The 22,533-nt window shown below is 48.3% G+C and overlaps 1 protein-coding gene across 3 annotated transcripts in view; it reads left to right on the top strand.

Moving 5' to 3' along the window:
- LOC142568069 (uncharacterized) overlaps window positions 1-22,533 on the top strand; it is a 368,896-nt gene that overhangs the window by 267,141 nt on the left and 79,222 nt on the right. For all 3 annotated transcript variants that reach the window (XM_075678155.1, XM_075678154.1, XM_075678153.1), the window contains 2 exons: window positions 13,545-13,784; window positions 19,815-19,978. In XM_075678155.1, the coding sequence (XP_075534270.1) occupies window positions 13,545-13,784; window positions 19,815-19,978 (404 nt within the window). The remainder of the gene's footprint in view (window positions 1-13,544; window positions 13,785-19,814; window positions 19,979-22,533) is intronic.

The raw sequence follows: 22,533 nt of genomic DNA, 5'->3' as shown, positions 1-22,533 counted from the left end.
AGAGGTTTTATATATACGAATCAATACAGATCACACATAGCTTTCTATGTGTGATTGAACTTATGAATTGTGGTGTGGCATGCGTTTCGTGAAAATGGTCAATACTACTTTATGTAATGGCGCCAAACTTTCTTTAATTCATACATATTTGGCTGCCTGCCAGTTAAATTGGGTGACATGCCGAGTGTGGAGCACCGGAAATGTGCGATGTGAAGGAGAAAAGGCGGGCACTAGTGTGCAACCTAGATGAAGCCACGGAGTACACATTGCCATAGTTGTCAGCAGTAACTATACAGGAATGCACAGAGGAAATGTGGGAGTGCCAGAAATGCTTTGTGCCTCGTGCATTTTTTGCTGCGCAAAACACTGTGTGGTTGCCATCCACAATCCTGTTGATTCATCTGCAATGTTTGCAACAAGCAGTAGTCTTGTTTTGACTCGGTGCATGATGCATGTGATGTCAGTAAAACGTGACAGAAGCTGTCGAGGATGAAAAATGATTTTACTGAGACCTGTGCGCTGGCATCCAACCCATTCCACCGGCTATAATGATAGATGGTGTATTGCCGACCTGCTAACTGATAAAAAATAATCGGAATCTACGCATGGTAGTGAAAAGCCTGTCTACTCGCATGATGAAACTCTAGTGTTTAGATCATCTATAAAGGAAATCGTGAGGCCCTTGCCACTGCAACCACTTGTTGGCCACAAATAGGAACGAGGGTTGTGGATTTCTTCTGTAAATAAAGGCATGCTAATGTGGTAAGCACTTGTTTGTTGTTTTCTAGGTGTGTAGAGTTATTTGACATTTGTTTTTCTGACATTTTCTGCAGTCCTGTGAAATGTGAATTAACAATACTTTACTGCTCTGGCCCTGCATGTAAGTTCTGAAACAGCTGCTGTGTTATGAAAATCACAAATTACTTAGTACCCTGTTTGGCAGGGTACTAAGTAATGGCAGAAATGGCCGCAGGAGACTGCGACATTGTGACATTTTGGCATTCGCTCCAGCTCACTCGATGGTCCGTTATGGTTCTATTATACTGGGCTGTGTAGTGAGTCGCATCTTAACAGGCAATTGAGTGAGTCGGAGCAAGTGCCAAAGGTTGCGATGTCGGGCTTCCACATGACCGCCTTCTGTGTTGCAACGCATGGACCTAGGGTGGTTGCTTGAGCTAGTTGGTAATTCATGATCAAAAATAATGTACAGTGCGAAGGACAAGGACTGCGAAGACGACATACACAGCGCTGTGAAACATACACACCCCCTGTGAAACAAAACTGAAATTGGTTCATAGGAGAGAGAGAGAGAGAGAAAATAATGCAGAGAAAGGCAGGGAGGTTAACCAGACGTAGTTCCGGTTGGCTACCCTGCGCAGGGGGAAGGGTTAAAGGGAAGCTGAAACGGTTTTCAATTTCCATGAATTGCTGGGATTGGGAAGAACAGACCTAATAATTTACGGTTCCGAATTTTTTTTTCGTTTTGTTAATATAAGGGGCGGAAATCGCTTTCTAAATCACCCGCGCGGACACACCCCCATCGCTTCCCGGAGCGCCGGGTGAGGTTGTTGCCAGAGGAGAGAACCGGCGAGAGCGACGTCATGGGCGGAGACCGAGCCAACCGAGCTGCGGACCGGCGTGCTGACATGTGCTGGCATGCCTCTTTCCGTCCTGCGCTTTACTGAACGACGCTACGAGAGATCTGCTGCTGCTGCCGCCGCCGCCGCTCACGTTTGTTTTGTGATTTTCATCAACTGTTCTTTCCTTCTGTGCTGCGTGAGTGCCTACAGCCAAGGGCGCCCAACATGCCCTCGTTCTGTGCAGCATTCGGCTGCGCGAACACAGGCGGGCGAGACGATGTGGTGTTTCACAAATTCCCGAAGGAAAAGAAGCTTGCAGCGCAGTGGGTACGTGCGGTGAGGAGAGATAAGTTTGTGCCGACGAAATCAACTGTGCTGTGCTCGGAACATTTCCGCGACAGTGACTATCATCGGAGCTTGACAACGATGCGGGCAATCGGTATTCCAGTTAAATCGGCATGACTGAAGCCCGGCGTTGTTCCGTCTATATTCTCCTACAAGAGAAACACCTCGCCACCTCCAAAAGTGGCCTTCTCCAATAGGAGAAAGCGTGAGGTAAGGGTTTTAATGTGCACACGGGCAATTTTTTACCAGATGATCACCTTAGTGTCGAACAAACGGTCTACGACGAAGCGAGGTGGAGGCACAGCCCGGAATATGCACCTACGTGCAAAGTGCTTGCCGTTTTCATCCTGTTTTGCCTCTCCGCTTTGTCACGGAACACTGTACTACAGCTGTTTGTTCAGCGCTGTTCTGATACGGTGAAATAACTGGCCGGGGGTACGCTTGCGCATTCAGTGATATTTGTTATTCGTCCTACCTCGCGGTGCCCGCACATTTAGCTGTTCAGCATTCGTGTTCAAATCGCACGACATGAGGCGTTACGGTTATATATTCATGCTCGCGTTAGAGTAGTTGAACTCGGCATGTAAAAACTTCGTTCCGTAGATTTCGCACTCACAGCTTGCTACCAGCAGCGAAATGCCGCAAAAGCGAGCGTCGGCACAGCCGCGCCCGTGGCAAGGCGAACGGGCTCAAATAATGAAGTAACATTGTGAGGTATTGAAGTTATCAGTGTTCCACGTGGTCTAGCCCAATACAGGCATCGCTGCTTGGCAAAAAAAATTTCTTTTCGGTATTTTTTAATTGCACCTTGTCGCGGCAGCTTCACGTGCGCGAGCAAACGCCGCTGGCACGCTGCGAAGCATAGACGGAAACGCGCGCAGTAATAAATTTTGGTGACCGGACTTCGAGCGTAGCTTCCACAGCGTTGCACCTGAGGTATCAAATGGAGTGTAGGCTTGCCTAGTGACATTCGACGTACGGTTCAGTTATCGTGTTCACCACACGGCGGTGCTAAAACTGCCTAATATCTTTATGTCAACACTAGCATGGAGCACGCATACCGATTCTTGATCGAGCCCCACTCGCAAAGTCGTTGAACCATAGTATGAATATTGCACGTATAATACCTCTGGTCATCTCTGGATGTGTATGATAAGCAACTTCCATGACTGTACCTCACAGCACTGCATGTGCGCGCTTTGAAACGTGGCACTTATGTTCGCGATCGTGTATCAACGCTGAAAAAACCACGGGACTTTAGACAAGCAGCGGCAAGGTGCTTGACATCGTGGAATTGCACCCGTGTTTAGAATCTAATGAGAAGAGTGCTTCGGCATTCTTCCAGCAGCATGTTCCCAGTGACACTTTAGCGCATTTTTTCTCCCGTCATTGCAACGTGCAGCTACATGAAAAAAAAAATAACATACGTAACAGCTAAGATTTCCAGCGCGCAAGAAGGTGCACACATCGCTCTCGCTGTTGGCACACTCAACATCGTCGTTGCCGCCATCGTTTTCCGTATCGGCTGTGGGTTCAAACATGTACGGGGAAAATACAAGCTGTCGGAGACAGCGAGAACGTTCCATCTTACAACTCAGCTATGAAGCCAGAACAGCAGAACCGTGTGCTACCAGAGAGAAAGGAATGGTGCTACGCTCTGAAACGGAGACATGCGGCGGCGCCGACCGGAGACTACCGCCAACGACGTCACAGCGGCCCCGACCAATCACCGACAACAGCGGCGTTCGCGCGATGCCCTAAAGCACTGGTGCACATTTTCTTGAAAAAACAGCCGCTTGCGTTTGTTTCCACCCTTTTTGAACCAGATATTCGTGTTCAGGGGACTCAATACTGTAGAATGCCGCAGAGAACTCATTTTTATCGAAAAGTGTTTCAGCTTCCCTTTAAGGGGGATAAAAAGAGAAACAGAGTGGAAGGGGGAGGTAGAAAGAAAGGGAGACAAGCACGAACAAAGTGCGTACACTATAGAGCGGTAGGGGGCGGCATTCTTAGTCTGTCCTGAAGCCCCGTGGACCGCAAGAACCTTAATAGCGCGAGTAAGGCCTTCAACGCGGATGTTCTTTCGGAGCATTGGCCTAAAGCTTTCAGTTCTGAAAGTGGACAATTGTCCAACTGGTCCAGTACTCTGCACATCACTTGTCTCTCAGCACTGTACCGCGGGCAGACACAGATGATGTGTGCTAGCGTCTCGTCGATGTTACATGTGTCGCACGTGGGGCTGTTGGCCATTCCTATGAGGAAAGCGTACGAGTTTGTAAAGGCAACGCCTAGCCACAGACAGTAAAGCATGGTCTGTTCATGTCGTGGTAATCCAGGCGGGAGGTGTATCCGTATGTCCGGAGACAACGAACGCGACCGACGCACGGTGAAAACATTAGAGTCCCACAGGGGCAAGGTACACTCACGGGACATAAATTGCAGCTCAGCCGCAGCGTCTGTTCGCAAAAGCGGAATGAAGACTCGTTGACCACTTTCATGTGCAGATCGGGCGGCTTCGTCGGCGTGGTCATTCCCATTATGTTGTGTCCCTTGTCATGGCTTTGATGATATATGTGCCAAATTTCTGAGCCCAGTTGTTCATTGGGTCCGCGGCGCATTGGGCTTCGTATGCACTGAAGGGCTGCCTTGGAGTCACTAAAGACTGTCCATTGTGGCGGCAGCTTCTGCTTAATGAAATCAAGTGCAGCACGGAGCGCCGCGAGTTCTGCACCCGTCGATGTGGTTCATAGGAAAGCTATTGTATACTATTTAGGGCACTCTTAAGCTTGCCAGTATGTTTTGCAGCTTGGCCTTTTATGGTGGCATGCCTGAACGGTGCTGCCATCAGTGATGTGTGTGAACCCCTTCAAGCTGCAAATAATTCTACCTATTAAAAATTTAGTTTCGCTACATTTCTCACATTTTAAGAATCATGAAAAGCTTACAGCTGCAATAAAGGATTAAGAATTTTCAATTCAAAGAGTTTTGCCAAGTTTACAGAATGTGGTCACAGTGTGAAAACTCTTTACAGGAACATCATATATGAAAACATCGACTTCATGCCTAGCGTATCTGGAAAGCACCCATCAGCCACTTGAAAAATATGCACGATGTAAAAAATTGCGAGAAGCTATTACATGATGCTACGTGATGACATACTGACACAGAGAGCAAACACTCAGCCGTGTATTGCCAAACTTGTTTTACTAAAATCCATTACACACATCATTCACACTTGCTGTACCAGGTTCAAAAAGAAGTGTTTCAAGATGTCGGCAACATGCTTTGTACATCAATATTTTCAATATTTATTTTGCTTTGTATGTACAGTGAAATCTTAATAATAATTTGAAGTATCTTAGAATTGACGGATAATTTGAACTGCTTTGTTGGTCGCAGCAAAGGCATATGTACAGTCGTCTGATTTTTTGGATTCCCTAAGGGCCGGAAAAACTTCTGAAAAAAAAAAATGGATGCCCCCAAAGCCTCAAATCGCCACAGGCACGTCCGAAACGGCTCTCAAGACCTACCATTACAATTATTAGGCCTATCGGCACTCTTACTGTGATAGGAGACAGTGGGTGCACGCGTGTATACTGTCACGAGTAGTGCTACACACCGGCAATTAGAGAAGACGTCAATTGCTTGCTGTCTTGCGGTTTGTACTCGAGCGAGCTGCCGGGCCTCTTCGGTGCGCTGCTGCAACGTCGCCACGTCAGCATGTGGGTCACTTTCATTCACATGAGGGAGCATGGCGTCGAGTGTTGTAGTCACTTCCCGGCCGTAAACAAAAGCGAATGGTGTTAGCCCAGTTGTCTCCTGAATGGCGGTATTATACGCAAAGGTGACATAAGGGAGTACTTCATCCCACATTTTATGTTCGTCAACGTACATCGACATGTCCGCCAGGGTTTTATTTAGCCGTTCTGTGAGACCATTACTTTGCGGATGGTAGGCGGTAGTTCTGCGGTGAGTAGTTTGGCTGTACCGCAATATGGCCTGCATCAGGTCACTACAAGGTTTGTCTGATTCAGAAAAAGGTGCACGGCACCACAAACGGAAAGGTGCAGGGGGTGCCGGGCTGCACCCACTCGCTGCAAGGTTCAAGGGTGCAGTGCATCGCGGCGGCACCTTGCCTTGCACCCCATACAATCGATCACGGGGGTGCAGGGTGCACTGCTGCACCTTGGGGAATCGAGGGTCTAGGTTCAGCGCACCGTGAGTAGGTGTAGAGAAACTTCGCTGAATTGAATAGGCCTAAAAGGTTCAGGGGGTGCCATTTGGGGTGTGCCGGGCTGCACCCACTCGCTGCAAGGTTCAAGGGTGCAGTGCATTGTGGCGGCACCTTGCCTTGCACCCCGTACAATCGAGCACGGGGGTGCAGAGTGCACTGCTGCACCTCGGGGAATCGAGGGTCTAGGTTCAGTGCACCGTGAGTAGGTGCAGAGAAACTTCGCTGAATTGAATAGGCCTAAAAGGTTCAGGGGGTGCCATTTGTGGTGTGCCGGGCTGCACCCACTCACTGCAAGGTTCAAGGGTGCAGTGCATTGCGGCGGCACCTTGCCTTGCACCACGTACAATCGAGCACAGGGGTGCAGGGTGCACTGCTGCACCTCGGGGAATCGAGGTTCTAGGTTCAGTGCACCGTGAGCAGGTGCAAACTTCGCTGAATCGAATAGGCGTAAAAGGTTTAGGGGATGCCATTTGTGGTGTGCCGGGCTGCACCCACTTGCTGCAAGGTTCAAGGGTGCACTGCACCGCGGCGGCACCTTGCCTTGCACCCCGTACAATCAAGCACGGGGGTGCATGGTGCACCGTTGCACCTCGGAGAAAGGTGCAGTGCACTGTGAATAGGTGCAGAAGGTGCAGAGAAACTTCGCTCAATCGAATAGACCTACAGAATGCTGTCCCCCTGTCAGTGATAATGGCCTCTGGCTCGCCATGACGCAGGACGATATGAAAAATTAAAAATCTGGTGGCTTCTTCAGCGGTCGCGCTTGAGAGTGCGCACGTTTCTGCGTAGCGTGTCAAGTAATCCGTCGCAGCAGTAATCCATTTGTTCCCAGCGCTGGACGTCGGGAAAGGCCCAAGAAAGTCCAATCCAACTTGCTGGAACGGTCTTGTCGAGGGTTCGATCGGTTGCAGGAATCCGGCAGGTTTCGTTGGGGGAGTCTTGCGGCGTTGACACTCTCTGCACGTATGGACGTAGTGCTCGACTTCTTCGGCAATACGTGGCCAGTAATAACATTCTCGAATCCGCGCAAGGGTTCGTGCAGAGCCGAGGTGTCCAGATGTTGCTTCATCATGAGATTCCAGCAAAATTTCCGGACGTAACGACAATGGTACAACAAGAAGGTAGGCCTTCTTTGTAGGATCGAAGTTCTTTTTGGCTAGAACACCATTTCTCAAGCAGAATGCGGACACACTGCGCTTGAAGATTTGTGGTACGCCGTCACTTCGTCCTTCAAGGTACTCAATGAGGCCACTAAGTTCAGGGTTGGCTCGCTTTTGCATGGCAAAATCGGAGGCGGTAACCATACCCAGAAAGGTTGAGTCGTCGTCTGTACACGGTGGTGGTTGCTCGAAGGGGGCTCGGGACAACAGTCTGCGTCTGAATGCTTTCTTCCGTTCTTGTAGAATATGGAGATGTCGAACTCCTGCAGCCGCAAACTCCATCTCGCGAGGCGTCCGGACGGGTTCTTCAGGTTTGCTAGCCAGCACAAAGCATGGTGATCGGTAACGGCAGTAAAGGGTCGGCCATATACATATGGGCGAAATTTTGATGTTGCCCGCACTATTGCCAGACATTCTTTTTTCGTTGTGGAATAGTTTGACTCTGCCTTCGATAAAGAACGACTGGCATAGAGATGATGTGTTCTCGTCCGTTTTGTCTCTGAGCAAGAACGGCGCCGAGGCCGTAACTGCTGGCGTCGGTGTGGATTTCTTTCCGTGTTGTCGTCGAAGTGCGCCAAAATGGGTGGCTATTGGAGACTGCGCTGGAGCTCTCGAAACGCTTCATCTTGTGGTGCATGCCATACAAATGGCACTTCCTCTTTTGTCAGGCGTGTCAGAGGCTCTGCGCTCCGCGAGAAATCTTTGACGAAACGTCTGTAGTAGGCACAAAGTCCGAGAAACCTAACGCTTTTCTTTTCACGGGGCTGTGGGAAGTGTTGCACGGCAGCTGTCTTCTCTGGGTCTGGTAAGATGCCTGCATAGTTGAAAACGTGGCCCAGGAATTTCAGCTGTTTGTAAGCGAAGCGACATTTTTCATGCTTCAGCGTAAGTCCGGAAGACTAGATAGCACGCAGTACCACCTCTAGCCTGCTAAGGCGTTCGTCGAAGGTAGAAGCGAATACTATCTCATCGTCAAGATATACCATTTCAGTCCAGCCAACACGGTGTCCATTACCCTTTGGAATGTTTCAGGGGCAGTACACAGCCCAAATGGCATGACCTTGAACTGGTATAAGCCATCTGGTGTAATGAACGCAGTCTTTTCGGCATCCTTTTCGTCAACCTCCACCTGCCAATAGCCGCTCTTTAGGTCCATGGACAAGAAGTATCTTGCATTGCAAAGGCGATCCAAGGCGTCGTCAATTCGAGGGAGCGGGTAGACGTCCTTTCTTGTGACCTTGTTGAGTCGGCGGTAATCGACACAGAATCTTAGGGTGTTGTCTCTTTTTTTCACGAGCACGACGGGGGAAGCCCAGGGACTTTGAAAGGGTTTGATGACATCATCGTGCAGCATTTCTTTTATCTGTTTCCTGATTGCTTCCCATTCTTTCATGGACACACGGTACGGTGACTGGTGAATAGGCCATGTACATTCATCTGCTGTTATCCGATGCTTTGTAAGCGTCGTCTGGCAAATCTTGGACGATGTAGTGAAGCAATCCTGGTAGGTATGAAGCAGTTTCTGCAGCCGTTCTTGTCTCGCTTGCAGCAGAGCAGGGTTCGAATGAAATGTCAGGAGGTCGAGGTGCGAGTTCGTTTTCGAGCGTGAGGATATTGCCTATGTCGGGAATAGTCTTGAAGAGCGCCACCGTGGTGCCTTTAGCGGGATGGCAATATTCCGAGCAGAAATTTGTTATCGGTATATTGGCTTTTCCTTCGACCAGGCGGACCATCCCTCTTGCTACAGACAACCCTTGCTCAAACAGCAAACTTGGGTTCGCTTCGACCGATCCCTCCACGCAGCTGCCGTTGTTGGTACCCACTGCGATCAGAGTACTCGAACGGGGTGGCAACGTGATATGTTCATCAAGAATCGCGAGTGAAGCAGATAATGCAGGACTTAAATCGTGCGCTATGGCGTTCTCTGGTGAAAGACTTGTGGTCTGTGTCTGTAGATTAATGACAGCACTGTTTGCCGAAAGGAAGTATATGCCCAGAATGATGTCATGGGTGCACGGCTCTAGGACGATGAAATTGGTAGGGTACGTGTGTCCTCGCTACGCTACACGAGCCGTACATCTTCCCTTTGGTGTTACTACGTGACCACCTGCTGTTCGTATCTGTGGGCCGTTCCAAGCAGTAAGAACTTTCCTTAGTTGAGCGCCGAACACTGAGCTCACAACGGAGAAGTCAGCACCGGTGTCAACCAGTGCGAACACATCCCGGTTGTCTATCTTCACTGCTAGGCCCGTGGATTTTGTTCTGGTATTGCACGTGCGTTGGGGTGCGGTGCTGCGGCTTTGCCGGTACTTGCTACTGACGCATCGCTGGTATGAAGATTATATTGTTGCGTCGTTGACACATTTTGTTCGTACGGCGCAGGCGTAGTTACATCACTGGAATGTTGTGGCGGGGGAAGGTTTTCAGCAGTGCGACTGGCTGCAATCGTGCCTTCATTGGTTACCATCCTCAGTTTCCCAAGCTAGGGCTGGGGGACCTTCCACGCACTGCTTCCGCGTAGCTAGGACGGGGAGAAGTAGAACGGCGAGATGAGGGTGACGGCGACCTGTAGCGGCTTGTTGACGAATTCTGCCTTTGTAGGTAGTGTTCGATCTCAAGTGGCCTTTGGCCAGGTTACGGACGTGGAGCCCCGATAGGGAACCCACGGATGCCGAGGTTCCTGTAAAAGCAGCGACGGTATACATGGCCGGGCTCGCCGCAGTCGAAGCATAAAGGACGCTGGTCGGGAGTCCTCCAGACGTCGGACTTTCTCGGGGCTGCCTGTTCGACTCTAGGCGGGCGGTCATTTGGTCGTGAGCGTTGCAATGGCGAGTACGCCGATCTGGTCGGCCGCACTTGGCTTTGCACAGCGGTGGCATACGACATAACCTGAGGTGGTCAAGAGGTGTATTCGGGCGCTTGGTGCGGCTGAACGAGTTGCCCTGCTTCCAGTGCCTGCTGGACTTCTTGTCTGATAACGTCACTGAGCGCTGCGACTTGAAGACTGGAGCTAGGGAACATTTTACTAAGTTCCTCTTGTACTACAGCCTTGATTGTGTCTTGAAGGTTGCTCATGCTCATGGTGTTGAATTCCGTGGGAGACGTACCACGGATCAGAGCAGGGCGTCCGTACTGTCTTCTTCGAACATCGAGTGTGTTTTCCATGGCTGCGGCTTCAGTTAAAAATTCAGCGACTGTTTTTGATGGGTTCCGCATTAACCCAGCGAAAAGTTCTCCTTTCACTCCTCTGATAAGAAAACCAAGCTTCTTTTCTTCCGGCATTTCTGGGTCTGCCCGACCAAAAAGATTCTTCATTTCTTCCACGAAGACGGCCACGCTTTCATTGGGCAGCTGCAGACATGTTTGAAGTTGTCTCTCGGCTCTTTCCTTGCGAAGGACACTTGTAAATGTAACAAAAAGGCTTCGCTTGAAGTTTTCCCATGTCGTGAGCTGCGACTCTTGGTTGATGAACCATGTACATGCAGACTCCTCCAGCGCGAAGTAAGCGTGCTGCAGCTTCGCGTCGTCGTCCCACTTGTTGTAGCTCGCCACGCGCTCGAACTGTTCGAGCCAGTCTTCAGGACCATCGCAGGGGTTCCATGGAATGTCGGTAGCTCCTGTGGCTGCTGCAACACTGTGGCTTTAGGAGTGATGGGCTCGCTCATCTTGACTGTCGTGGCCTCTTTTGCAGGGCATGTCTTCTCTGGTAGGAATCCGTACTCAGAGGAGAGCTCAAGATTCCGGCGGCTTCTTCGTTGGTCGTCTTCGTCTGGCTGATGCAGACTGGTGTCGCGAGTGCCTGAACGAGCGCTTGACATACCCAGCACCTCCACCAGTAGTCACGAGTGGTGCTACAGACAGGTGATTAGAGAAGATGAGCGCACAGCAAGACAACCATTTATTGAGGCGAACTTGTGCCCCACATAACCAAAAGCAACTAGCCCAATAGCAGCAACATGTGCGACCATGGACAGCAATCGATAAAGAACGATCATCCCCTATCTGCGGGCAGTATTTAAAGGCTGTGAAGGAACATGCGTAGAACTATCGCGAGAGATAGCGTGAGTTGCCCTGCCTGATACGATGGGCACATCGTAGATACAAAGCTATCGCGGTAGGTTTGTGCGAGTGCTCACACGCATTAACTTCCATCATGCGAACGACACCGGCACAGATGCAAAGCCCGAAAGGCACGTGGCAATACAATGGTATGCTTTACCGCAACACGTCACGCATGCTTCACCGTGTAACAGTGCTGTATTGGCAAAGCTGACCGGCATTGCGCAGCGTGTCGTGCTTTCCGAACTTCGAAACCATCGGTGAGGATTACAAAAGTGGAGTTGGCACCATTACTAACAGGCGAATTGTTTCAATGAAAAACACTGCACAGAACAGCAAGAATCTTGGTAGCGAAGGCCTAGCATTGCCACGGTGGTGGCTATGGCTGCCAGCAGATCTGCGTGCAAAAGTGTTGGCTCGAGGCGGCGAGATAATCAATGTCGGTGGTGGTGGCAAAAAGCCCGGAAAATCGGACGGCAAAGGTTTTTTGTGTCCGCAATTTCAGATATTCATATACATTGATACTATGGGGTACTTGGCAGTGCCGCGATGGCGTCCAAATTATCAGCCATGCCCAAGAAATTATTTAGGTGCACATTAAGGAGCCCCAGGTGGGCCAAATTACTAGAGTCCGCTACTACGCCGTGCCTCATAATCAGATTGCGGTTTTGGCATGTTAAACCCCATGATTTATTTTTCTTGTCCGGGCTTCTGGAAAAGCTGTCGTTGACTGTATTTAAATGCGCTCCAGTATATTCGAACTCCAGGAACTGTGCAATGGTTATGTCGAACAAACTTTCTCACTCCCATGGACTGCTTTTCGGAGAAACTCTATCCAAAGGCTCAATGCATAGACAGAACCCATAACGTCGCATGCTGTAAAAATGATGAGGAAAAACTTGCTGAACTGCAGAGAAGCAGAGCATCCCCTTTTCCCCATCTGGCTTAAAAGGAGCAGGAAGGGGCCCCCAGCGTGCGCATGATCATGTTTCTGCATGCTAACCTACGCCCCCATCTCCCTTAGCATGAGCTTGATCACATTACTGCACGCTCAGTTACGTAATCTCCAGCAGGTGTTTGCAGGATGAGGATATGCATCAGGCCACCAGCCTTCTTAGCTCGCCCTCGCATGTTTCCCTTGCACTTCTTATTGCACTTGTCATAAGGAACCTAGGCCTCTCTGGCAAATGTGCGCTGATGTAAGAAAAATATCCCCCTTTTGCAGACGGACCCCTGTGACATTTTTGGTTTTGCATGCTGTACTGCACATTTGATTCAGTGCTATATTTAGCGCTATATATCTGTACTTAATTCTAACTGCATTTTATTCGAATAAATTTCCAGCCCCCTTGGAGTTTAAATTAACAGAATTCTACTTTATTGGCTTGACATGCGCAATTGTGTGTGCAGCGCTTGAAAGGGTTAATGTGATTAGCTTTCCGTGGATGCTTCAAGCAATCTTTGGTCCGCCAATGTCTGACCTCTTTCTATTTCTGCGAGTGCATTCAGCAGGTGTACGCTTGACGGAGTGCCCGATCTTCTAGCTGAAAAGCTTTGTGCCTGCAATAGACGACTGTGCATATTCGCCGTTGTTCATTCAAAGTCCAGTATGCTGAACCCTAATTCTGCAGTGCCAGTGGGACAAAACTGTATGTGGCTGCAAGGCTGTGTTTAGTTTCTATGCGACTTCCGAAAGTGTGCACACTTGTCTTGGTGCACCACACGCATGTATCTATGTGCATGTGCCAAATCAAATGCCACATTCTTCGCCCATTACACATCATACAAAAGGTGTCCTTAGCAGTACAGTTTACTGCTACATTGCTTGAATGCTAATTCCATTAACGTTGAGTCATTGTGAGGCGTTTTCTACCAGAATATATTTAAATGTGATTAGCATTCTTTAGAAACTTCACCCAGTTTGCAGTATGTCTATGTTTAGGCCCAACCTCTTTCTGACCCACATCGGTGTGCCGAGGGAACAGTGTTCAAAACGAACCGGTGGACCAACTTGGAGCGCTGGGTATGTAACACTGCAGCATGTGCTGCTCCTCAGTTGAGCCCCTTTGAGGTCATAATCGTACAATGCACATAAACAATTGTGCCATTATCGTAAGATTACGTGAAGGCCTCCAGTAATCTCTGGTGCAATGCCAATCTTCCCAGCACCATCCTGGAGTGTAGCAAGGAGGGCAAGTCGAGCAGCAACAGTGGAGGCAGCAGCTGTTCGAGCAGCTCGTCCCAGCACTCGGTGGGCGTGGCCACACTGAGCACCACCACTGGCCGACCCCCGACTGGCGGCAGCTCCACCTTGCCCGCCGTCCAGGAGGAGCCTGACGACGGCTGTGGGGCCGTCTCCATGGCAACGCCAGCACCGCAAGAGCAGCAGCAGCAACGTGGCGAGGGGTGCGTGGTCCAGCTTGTGTAGACAATTTCGTGCTCATATTGTTATTAGCTTGAGCCACAGAACCCTTGCATGTACTCTTCAGGCTAGCCCTTGAAAATCTGAAAATATATCAGGAATGTATGACTAATGAGTAGTAGCTATTTAATCAAAAGGATAGGTCATTAAATTGTATGCTTCATTAGGTAAGATTTCTGTTTCAGCACTAAAAATCATTAGTTTCTGGGACAGTCCTGGTGCATAGAACTGTTTGCATTTAAAAACAATCCTACCAGGAACTCCATCAATGATTAGTATTATGTTAAAAAATGCTTATATAGAGTGTTTATGGAATTTTTATTTAGTGTAAAATAAAGTGTAAAAAATTTAACACCAGCTTGAAGGCTTTTGAATTTTTAGCCCACCACTCCAGTTTACTGGCCACCTTTTCGAGTGGTGACTTGGCTGTTGGAATTATTCATTTGGTCAACATTTAGGCTTCTTTTTTTCTTCTTTCTTTTGCGTTCCTTGGGTGTTCTTTTACCACATGGTGGAATATTAGAAATGTGAAAGGTCATCTGTTCCCTTGATTGGCCAGAAGGGAGTATGCAGGCTAGTAGGCAGCCTCTGTGCATGGGCGACTTCGCATTGAGTGTGTGTACCTTTGAGTGCATTTCAGTTTGTAGCAGCAAGCAAGACTGTCCTACTTTAAATTCAAAAACAACTTTCTTTCTGCTTATTTGAACATGAATGCTCCTCGAAATTATTTGCCTGCCAGGTTACCGATGTTTGATGCGTTTAACGGGGGACTTGGTAATTAGAGCTATCTTGGTTATTTGTACATAAAATTCACTGTCATTCCAAAAGGACTTTTGGGCAAGTTGGTGCTTAGATTTCCTAGGTATACTTTGTGGCGCAAAATACATTTCTTCCTTTCTTCTGTCCCTTTTCACGAAATGTATTTTGCCCCACAAAGTATACCTAGGAAATCACTGTCATTCAGTTTCTCAAGCTGATTCACAAAATTGCAATTATTTTTTAATAGGTCAAATGATTATAGTGATAATTGAGCTCACTAGTGTTATAGGTGCAACGACAATAGGTAAAAAGGTTCTTGGCAGAAAGCTATAATTAATGCATGAGTGGACAGCAGAGTGTTTAAGGATGGAAGTGCTGCAAGCAGTTCTCAAGTCCAGCAATTGGCAATTTAGCAGCTCGTAAAAGTTGCATTCTAAAACGCCGTCCTATGTCTTGGCTACGACTAAGCCTTTTCTTCCGGCAAAAATACGACACAATGATTAGTGCTAAGTCCCTAGGTATTTTTCGCTAGCAGAAAATCTAGCGACATTAATTAGCACATGAACGCTAGTTTTGAATGTTTTGCAATACAGTAAATCCTCATTAATTCAAAATCCTGGATAATTTGAAGGTCCCGTATTTTCCAGCGTAAATTTTACCGGATAATTCGAACCGGCGGCTTAGGCCAACCTGATTAATTCAAAGATTTGGGGTGCTATGCGGAAATTTCCGATCCCCATTTCACTGCAAACCTGACGAAACGACGGCCATTCGGAGCCGTGAGGCGACGCCTCACGGCTCCGAATTTGTAGGTGAAGCGCCCGACCCGTAGTACTGCTAGCACACAAATCAGTCCATGGTACTGCCGAAACGTGCGTCTGCAGAGGAGAAGACGTGTGTCACTGCAACGCAGCGGGAATACCGGTTTTTGTCACGTGCTCTCGTCTCCCACTCCGCACGCTCCTCGCAGTCAGTGCGGGTTCCATGCCGCTGCCACTGGATGCCGTTCGCCCATTCTCTCTCCGCGCCTGCGGCTACGTGTGTGCATGCAATGCCACTCTGCACCATTCTTTTGTGTGCGGAGATTGGGGGTGTTGCAGCTAGCGTGGTGTTCTTTCTTCTTTTTTTTTTTTTTCTGAACTGTGCAGAAGTGCCAGTGAGCGAAGATGCCAGAGTATAAGACTTTAACTCTGCAGCAGAAGTTTTGCTTGATCCAAGAAGCGGGTAAGAACACGTGTTCCAAGGCCGAGTTGGCTGAAGGGCACAGCATGCCCCTCTCGACGTTGTCCACAATATTAAGGAACAAGTCAAAGGTACTGGAGGCCTACAGCAAGACACGTTCTTCGAAGCAGTCGCGAGTATGGGCTCCCACGTGCCAAGATGCGGAATCGGCTTTGCTTCGCTGGCTGCAGAAAGCAAACGCAGCTGTCCTTCCCGTCAATGGAACGATACTTCGGGAGAAGGCCGACGACTTGGCTCTACAACTTGGGCACGAAGAGTTCAAGTGTAGCAATGGATGGTTCAGCCGTTTTAAAGAGCCAAGTAACTTAACCGTCGTGGCCAGCTGTGGCAAGAGCGACAGCGCCAACGAGAGCGTCGTCGACGGAAACACGTTGGCTCCATTGCTTAGCGAGTATGGTGCAGATGATGTGTACAACCTTGACGATGCAGGGTAGGAAGGGTAGCCAACCGGACGTTATTCTGGTTAACCTCCCTGCCTTCTGCTTTTCTCTTGCCTCCTCCTTTGATGAGGCAGCCCTTTTTTTACAAGCTGCTGCCCACATGAACGTTCGCAGCGAAGGACACCGTGGTCAAGGGTCGAAAGCAGGGCAAGGAAAGAATTACCGTTCTGTTCAGCGAGAACAAGTGCGGTGAACACAAGCTGCCGCTACTCGTAGTTGGAAAGAATGGGAAGCCTCGCTGCTTTAAAAATGCACGGCCGCCGCCAAGCGATGAGCTTATCTACCGCCACAACAAGAAAGCCTGGGTCACAGGCCCAACGTTTGAAGATTACGTTCGACAGCTTGACCGCAAGTTCGTGGCCACAGGTAGGTATGTACTCTTCGCTGGTGATAATTGCCCAGCGCACGGTGACATCCCACACCTGAAAGCTATCAGGATGGTATTTCTTCCACCGAACACCACGTCGATCTCGCAGCCAATGGACCAAGGTGTCATTCACCACACGAGAAAGATTTACCGCCACCACCTGCTCAAGCGCATTCTCCTTTGCTACGACAACGGCAGGGAATACTCCATCGGCCTCCTCGGGGCCATATGTCTTATTACGTATGCATGGAAGCAAGTGGAAACCACTTTGATCATGCGGTGTTTTGAACACGGTGGCTTCTCGAAGGAAAGCACCGTCGATGCTGGTGCTGACTATTCATGAGCACTTGAGGAAGAAGGAGCCGAGTATTCAGCCGCATCAATGCACTCTGCGCAGAGGATAGCGAATCCGGTGCAGTCAGCTTCGCTGAGTATCTGAACTTTGAAAATGATCAACAAACCGGCTACTTAGACTTGGAGAGTGAAGTTACCACTGATGCCGCGATGTTCGATGACAGCGACGACGACGCTAACGAATCCTCCGGAACACCCGCTCTTGGGGAAGTTATCAGATCGCTGAACGTTATCCGCAGTTTTGTTGAGTGCCACAGTGGAAATTCTCAAATGCTGCACGTAGTTGGCCAACTAGAAAACATGACCCTTGGAGTCTCGAACTACATGACGCGGCGACTGGCATCTGTGATTACTTTAAAATCTGAAGATTGCCGAATAAAGGTAGCGCATTCCTGCAGGGAAATTTTTTGCCTGGGTTGCATTTTTTTGTGTGATCTGTTAATTCGCAAACCTGCTTAATTTGAAGATTTTTTGTGGTCCCGATGACTTCGAATTGACGAGGTTTTACTGTACTTCCAAAAATTGAACACCTTTTGTTTCTGCTGCTTTGGTTCTTGCTGAATTTATGCGTTGTAGGAAACGGAATTTAACATTCTTTTGTGCCAAGTTTTGCACGCCCGAGCATACCGTTACAAGGAGAAAATATATGTATTACAATATATACATCTACAAGGTTCTAGCTCAGTTGTCAGGGTAACACCATGTACGGATCGTCGAGACACTTCAACCTCCTCTTCACCTCGCAACGTGAAAATCTGCCAATGGCGTGGCGTGTTTAGTCAGATGCCTCATTGCAGATACGCCCGTGTACTGTGCAAATCTAGATGCATTGTTCTGGGCATGATCTGCACTGCACGTGCTGGCGCTCATAACCATGTTATTGTGGGGCAACCTTTTTGCAATTTGTTTAGAAGTGTTTACCGACAAGATACGATCCACCAGGAACGCTCTGGGAATTTGTGAAGTTGCTTCTACTGCTAAAACTCTAGAACCATTGAAGTAACGAAATTCACGATTTGACCAAGTTCTTCCCAGCAAATAATGTTTCATTATATTGAGGTTTGACTGCAGTACAGTCAAACCCAGTTTTAACAATCCTTGATATAAAAATTTATCAGTAATCATTTCACTGGGGTTTACAATTTTTCAACCCTGCCTATTGAATCTGCATTCATCTATAACGAACATTTTAAAAAGCACGATGCTGTTAAAATGAACACTTCAAAACCAGTCGCGGTAAAAGGAGGGTGCATGTGGAGATCTGAAGTACGAAATCGCAACTGAACTGGGTGCACGGCAGCGAGACCCCCCCCCCCCCTCCAGTCCCACCACAACTTAGATATGACCGCCGAGATAAGTGAGTGGATTTCAGAAGCCGCTGGGAAAGTCACTTGGTAGCCATGCTTTCAAGGCGTGTCCCAGGGTCCCACGACGGTGGCATCTGGGCAGTTCTTCATGCGGTATCATGTGGACTGCACTTATTTAGATCATTTGTATCGATGAGAACCAAGGGGGAGCTGCTCAAGTGTCTCCATCTTATTGTTGCTGTTGATATTCATGCGACCCGAGCCAATGTGAATGCGGCACGATGAACTGTCGCCATGCAAAGTTAGATTTTTAGAAGTTACTGCAAGAAACCACGAGACAACACAAGCTGACAACACACTGCTTGTGTTGTCCCTTTCTTCAAATCTCGTGGTTTCTCGCAGTAACTTCCCAAAGTCATGAATAACCAACTGTGGTACACACACTCTGCTATGCAAAGTTAGAGTTGGCAGTTGCTGTTTGTTGGTGCCTTGTTTATGTTGCTGCTAACAGATCACGGTGGTGTTCTACCTTTCAAACTTTGTACTTTTCCAGGCGACCCAACATAGAAAACATAACTTCATGGCTCTTGGCACTCGGTATGTGGCTGATGCTGGAGCCCTAATGGCAAGATGTTTGCAAAATGTTGGCATGCCACAGTATTTAATGTTTCAGGCTAACTAGAACGCTTCGCCATCATGTGCAGAATCCACTAGAGTCCCACTGATGGCAAATTATACATCACAGGCTCTCGAAGAAAATATTGCAGTGGCTGCACTCATAACTGTGAGATGACAGGTGATCAGTTCTTGTCCGGAGCTGTTTTGACAGCCATGGCGCCACATTTCATTCTTTAGACGACTTTTTTTTAACAGAAACATGTAGCTTGATATGGGAAAGTACAGAAGACAGAAAGGAACTGCAGTAAAATGAAAAACTAGGCTAGTTGATAGGCATTCATGTTGAAGTTAATGAAGTTAAAAATGAAGATACTGAAAATGTAAATTTTGAATCAAAGTGACATCGGAATATAGCTGCCAAAGCCACCGTCAGTCTCAATTTTGGAGGTTTTAAACAGTGACTTTGTATGTGACAAACTACTCACATAATGAGCACATTTTGAGGAACCATCTAGTTCATTATAAACAGGTTTGGCTGCATATAAAAATTTATAAATGCCAGACCATGACCTCCGAGACTTCCAGCGTGGTGCGCTTGCTGGCTGATCTTGGAGATCATGCCCCATCGCCATGCTGGTTCTCAATTTTTCGTGTCATTTTTGGTTGCATATTTTCTTTTTTAGCTTAGGTACTGAAAATGTCTATCTGTGCTAGCTTTCTGTCACGCATCAACTCTCATTTCAAACGTCAAATTTCCATGACGGCTGCTGCACATCTCCACTATGGGAAAGTAGGCCTTGTACACAGTTCAAAATTTGCTGCAGTTGCCCTTTAAGAAGACAGCTGCCCGACAGGGACAGCTGATTATCAGTCTAGAGGTTTTTCAATGTGTCCATGTGCCTTTTATGCCGTGCCTACTCCTCTCAGGGTAGAGCAAGCAGCGTCGCCTGTGGGTTGCAAGGACCCGTTTTCAGAGGAGGCGCGGTGCAGCATATTGACCTTGTGGCAGCCACAGCAAAGCGACCAAGAGCAGCTCCTCGAGTCATCCGGCAAGCGCCCTGTCCTCAAGGCAGATGCGCAGATCACCCTGGGTAAGCACCGTGTTTTTATCTGGGACTGTTGCTCCCAGACCATGTGGCAACTTTTCCAGCATCATGGCTGAGGGGCTTGGCATTCGTCTGCTGAGCACATTGAAGGGCTTGTGGTGGACTGCTGTATAGTCTTGCATAAGGGCAGCACACCTAAATTTGGCTTGAATATTTCAGAAAAATTCCTGGACAGAAAAATTAATTGGCACACTCCAAGCTACACTCCCTCCGCTCACCTCATCAGCCACAGTTGCACAGTAGTATCTCTGCATGGTTTCGACACAGTACAAAATTGTGTATTGCCTTCACCTATCGGTTGTAATCACAGCTGATAAAATTTCTTGCTGGGAAACTTGTCAATACAAATGTTTGGGGCCATGAAATTTGTTTCCTGGTGCCCTGCAGTTTGTGCTGTAATACTTGCAGAGCATTTACACAAACATCATGTTTCACACTTTGGTCACCATGCCTTTTGTAGGCAGTTGCCTGTGTCACACACAAAGTTCTTTGTGCTCTGTGTGTACACCATCACTTTCGCACCACCCAAAAAGTATTGGGGACAAGTACTCCGCCATTTGTCGAAAGCGCCTCGCTTGCGTAGTGTAAAGGATAATGTGGCGCGCTCCTCATAGGTTTTGCTGTTGGCACTCAGTAAAAACACCACGGTGAAATGTCGCTCCTGGACATTTCTGTAAGTACTCTCGAAAAAAAGGGAGCTTTTGCCATCAAAACAATAATTTTGGGCAAACAGAAAGCACAGCATAGTTTACAGATGCTATCTCTTTACCTAATACGTACAGTGAACGCCCACTACATGCACTGGCTCGCCTCGATAGAGTTCCTCAAAAACCGGCTTTTTGCATAAAAGATGCGAAATGTGTTCTTATAGTGGGCTGTCTATGTAACCAAATGGAGCGTAACACAATGAAGCCTCAGTGCAGCGATCACATGTGTTTGCGGTGACCGACTGTGCATGCATGTCCGCGCACAATGTTTCGCTTTCGCTGCAAGCGCGTGTTCGCACCGTGCCACAAGCTTTAGGCCGCAGTATATGAGCATTTGACAGTACACAAGCAACCATTATTGAGTGGACAATATGAGGGCTGTTAAACAACAGTTTCATTATAACTAGGAACTTCGATCCCTACGGCGGCAACTTGTGATGTGCCGTTGCGAGGATCCAATCTTTTTTTTTTTTTTCCCCTAAAGTTTTGGACGTTTCAGTATCATCGTTTCTCGAGTTGCAACATACTGTATGTTTATTGGTCTTCTCGAGCAATTACCTGCTGCCTCATAATCCCAGTACATTATTCATTGTTTGGTGCTTCACCAGCACAAGCATATGCCATGCTTTTTCTTTAATGTGCGTTTTACAGATCCCTTTCCAGTGAAGTTGCCAGTATCTAGCATCAACAAGTTTATAGACCAAGACATTAGCCGAGATGTGCGCGCAGGCGAGCGTCTCAATGCACGCTTTCTGCTACTCACCGAACATCACAGCCCCTACGCCGTATCGGAAATCTTCCTTGCAGAAGTGATTGCTGCACCCCCAATAAAGGCATCCGATAAAGGCATCCCAAAGTTATTAGAACGCAGGGGCAAGCATGTCAGATTTTCAAAGTACAGTGAAACCTTGTTAAACCATAGTTGGCCGGAGTTCAGAAAAAGTATGTACTAAACCGTAGTACTGTTTAACCGAAATAGCTTGAGATTGCGCCCACTTACCGTATTTACGTGATTGTAAGTCGACCACTTTTTTAAAATTTGATAGTCTAAAGTTGGGGGGTTGACTTACAATCGAAACCAAAATATGGCCCCGCCAAAAAAGCGAGACCAACGGCAGCTACAACGTAGTTACAATTTTATGTTTGCTCTATGGCCCTACCCGTATCTTTTCGCTATCCCGCGTGTTTGTTCGCTTTCGGAAGGGTTTTCCAACATATTTGAGAGTTTTACACTGCATGCAGCACTCGTGGGGGGTTGTCGATAGTAGATGGAAGCGCCGCTGTTCCCATTTGCGGCGGCACCCTCAGAACGGCAGTGCTTGCGGGGAGTATCGGTAGTTCATGGAAGAGCAGACACCGCTCGCGAGTTTCTCTTTCTCTGTTTAAAGGCATTGGTATTGGTTTGACGCGTTCCACTTGACTGCCGGCTACGTGCTACTTCTATGCTTCCCCAGTCGTCACGAGTGCTCCAGGCCCACTAATCGTTCGGCACTCGTTCACAGCAGCATTCAAGAGGGCTGCCATCCTTCACGCTGAAGAAACAAATCACTGCACAGCGGGCCGCAATTTCGATGTTTCTGAATGAGTGGTGCGAGAGTGGCGACTGCAGTGAAGCGAAATTTTCACCTGTGACGGCAAGTGAGAAATTTCCCATGTGCCGAAGTCTGGACGCTTTCCGGAGCTGTAGACTAAGCCTGTGGCGTTTGTCGCTGAAATGAGTGATCGGCCCTGCCAGTGAAGTGCGACATGGTCATGAAACAAGCCCGGACCTTCGCCTTAATTTTAAGGCTCTGCTCCGCCATGAGTACGAGTGGCTGGCGGCAGAAGACAGCG

This window comes from Dermacentor variabilis, unplaced genomic scaffold (assembly GCF_050947875.1).
Source record: "Dermacentor variabilis isolate Ectoservices unplaced genomic scaffold, ASM5094787v1 scaffold_16, whole genome shotgun sequence".
NCBI lineage: Eukaryota > Metazoa > Arthropoda > Arachnida > Ixodida > Ixodidae > Dermacentor > Dermacentor variabilis.
Note: the sequence above shows the minus strand (reverse complement) of the source record. Positions and strands in the feature narration are given on the sequence as shown.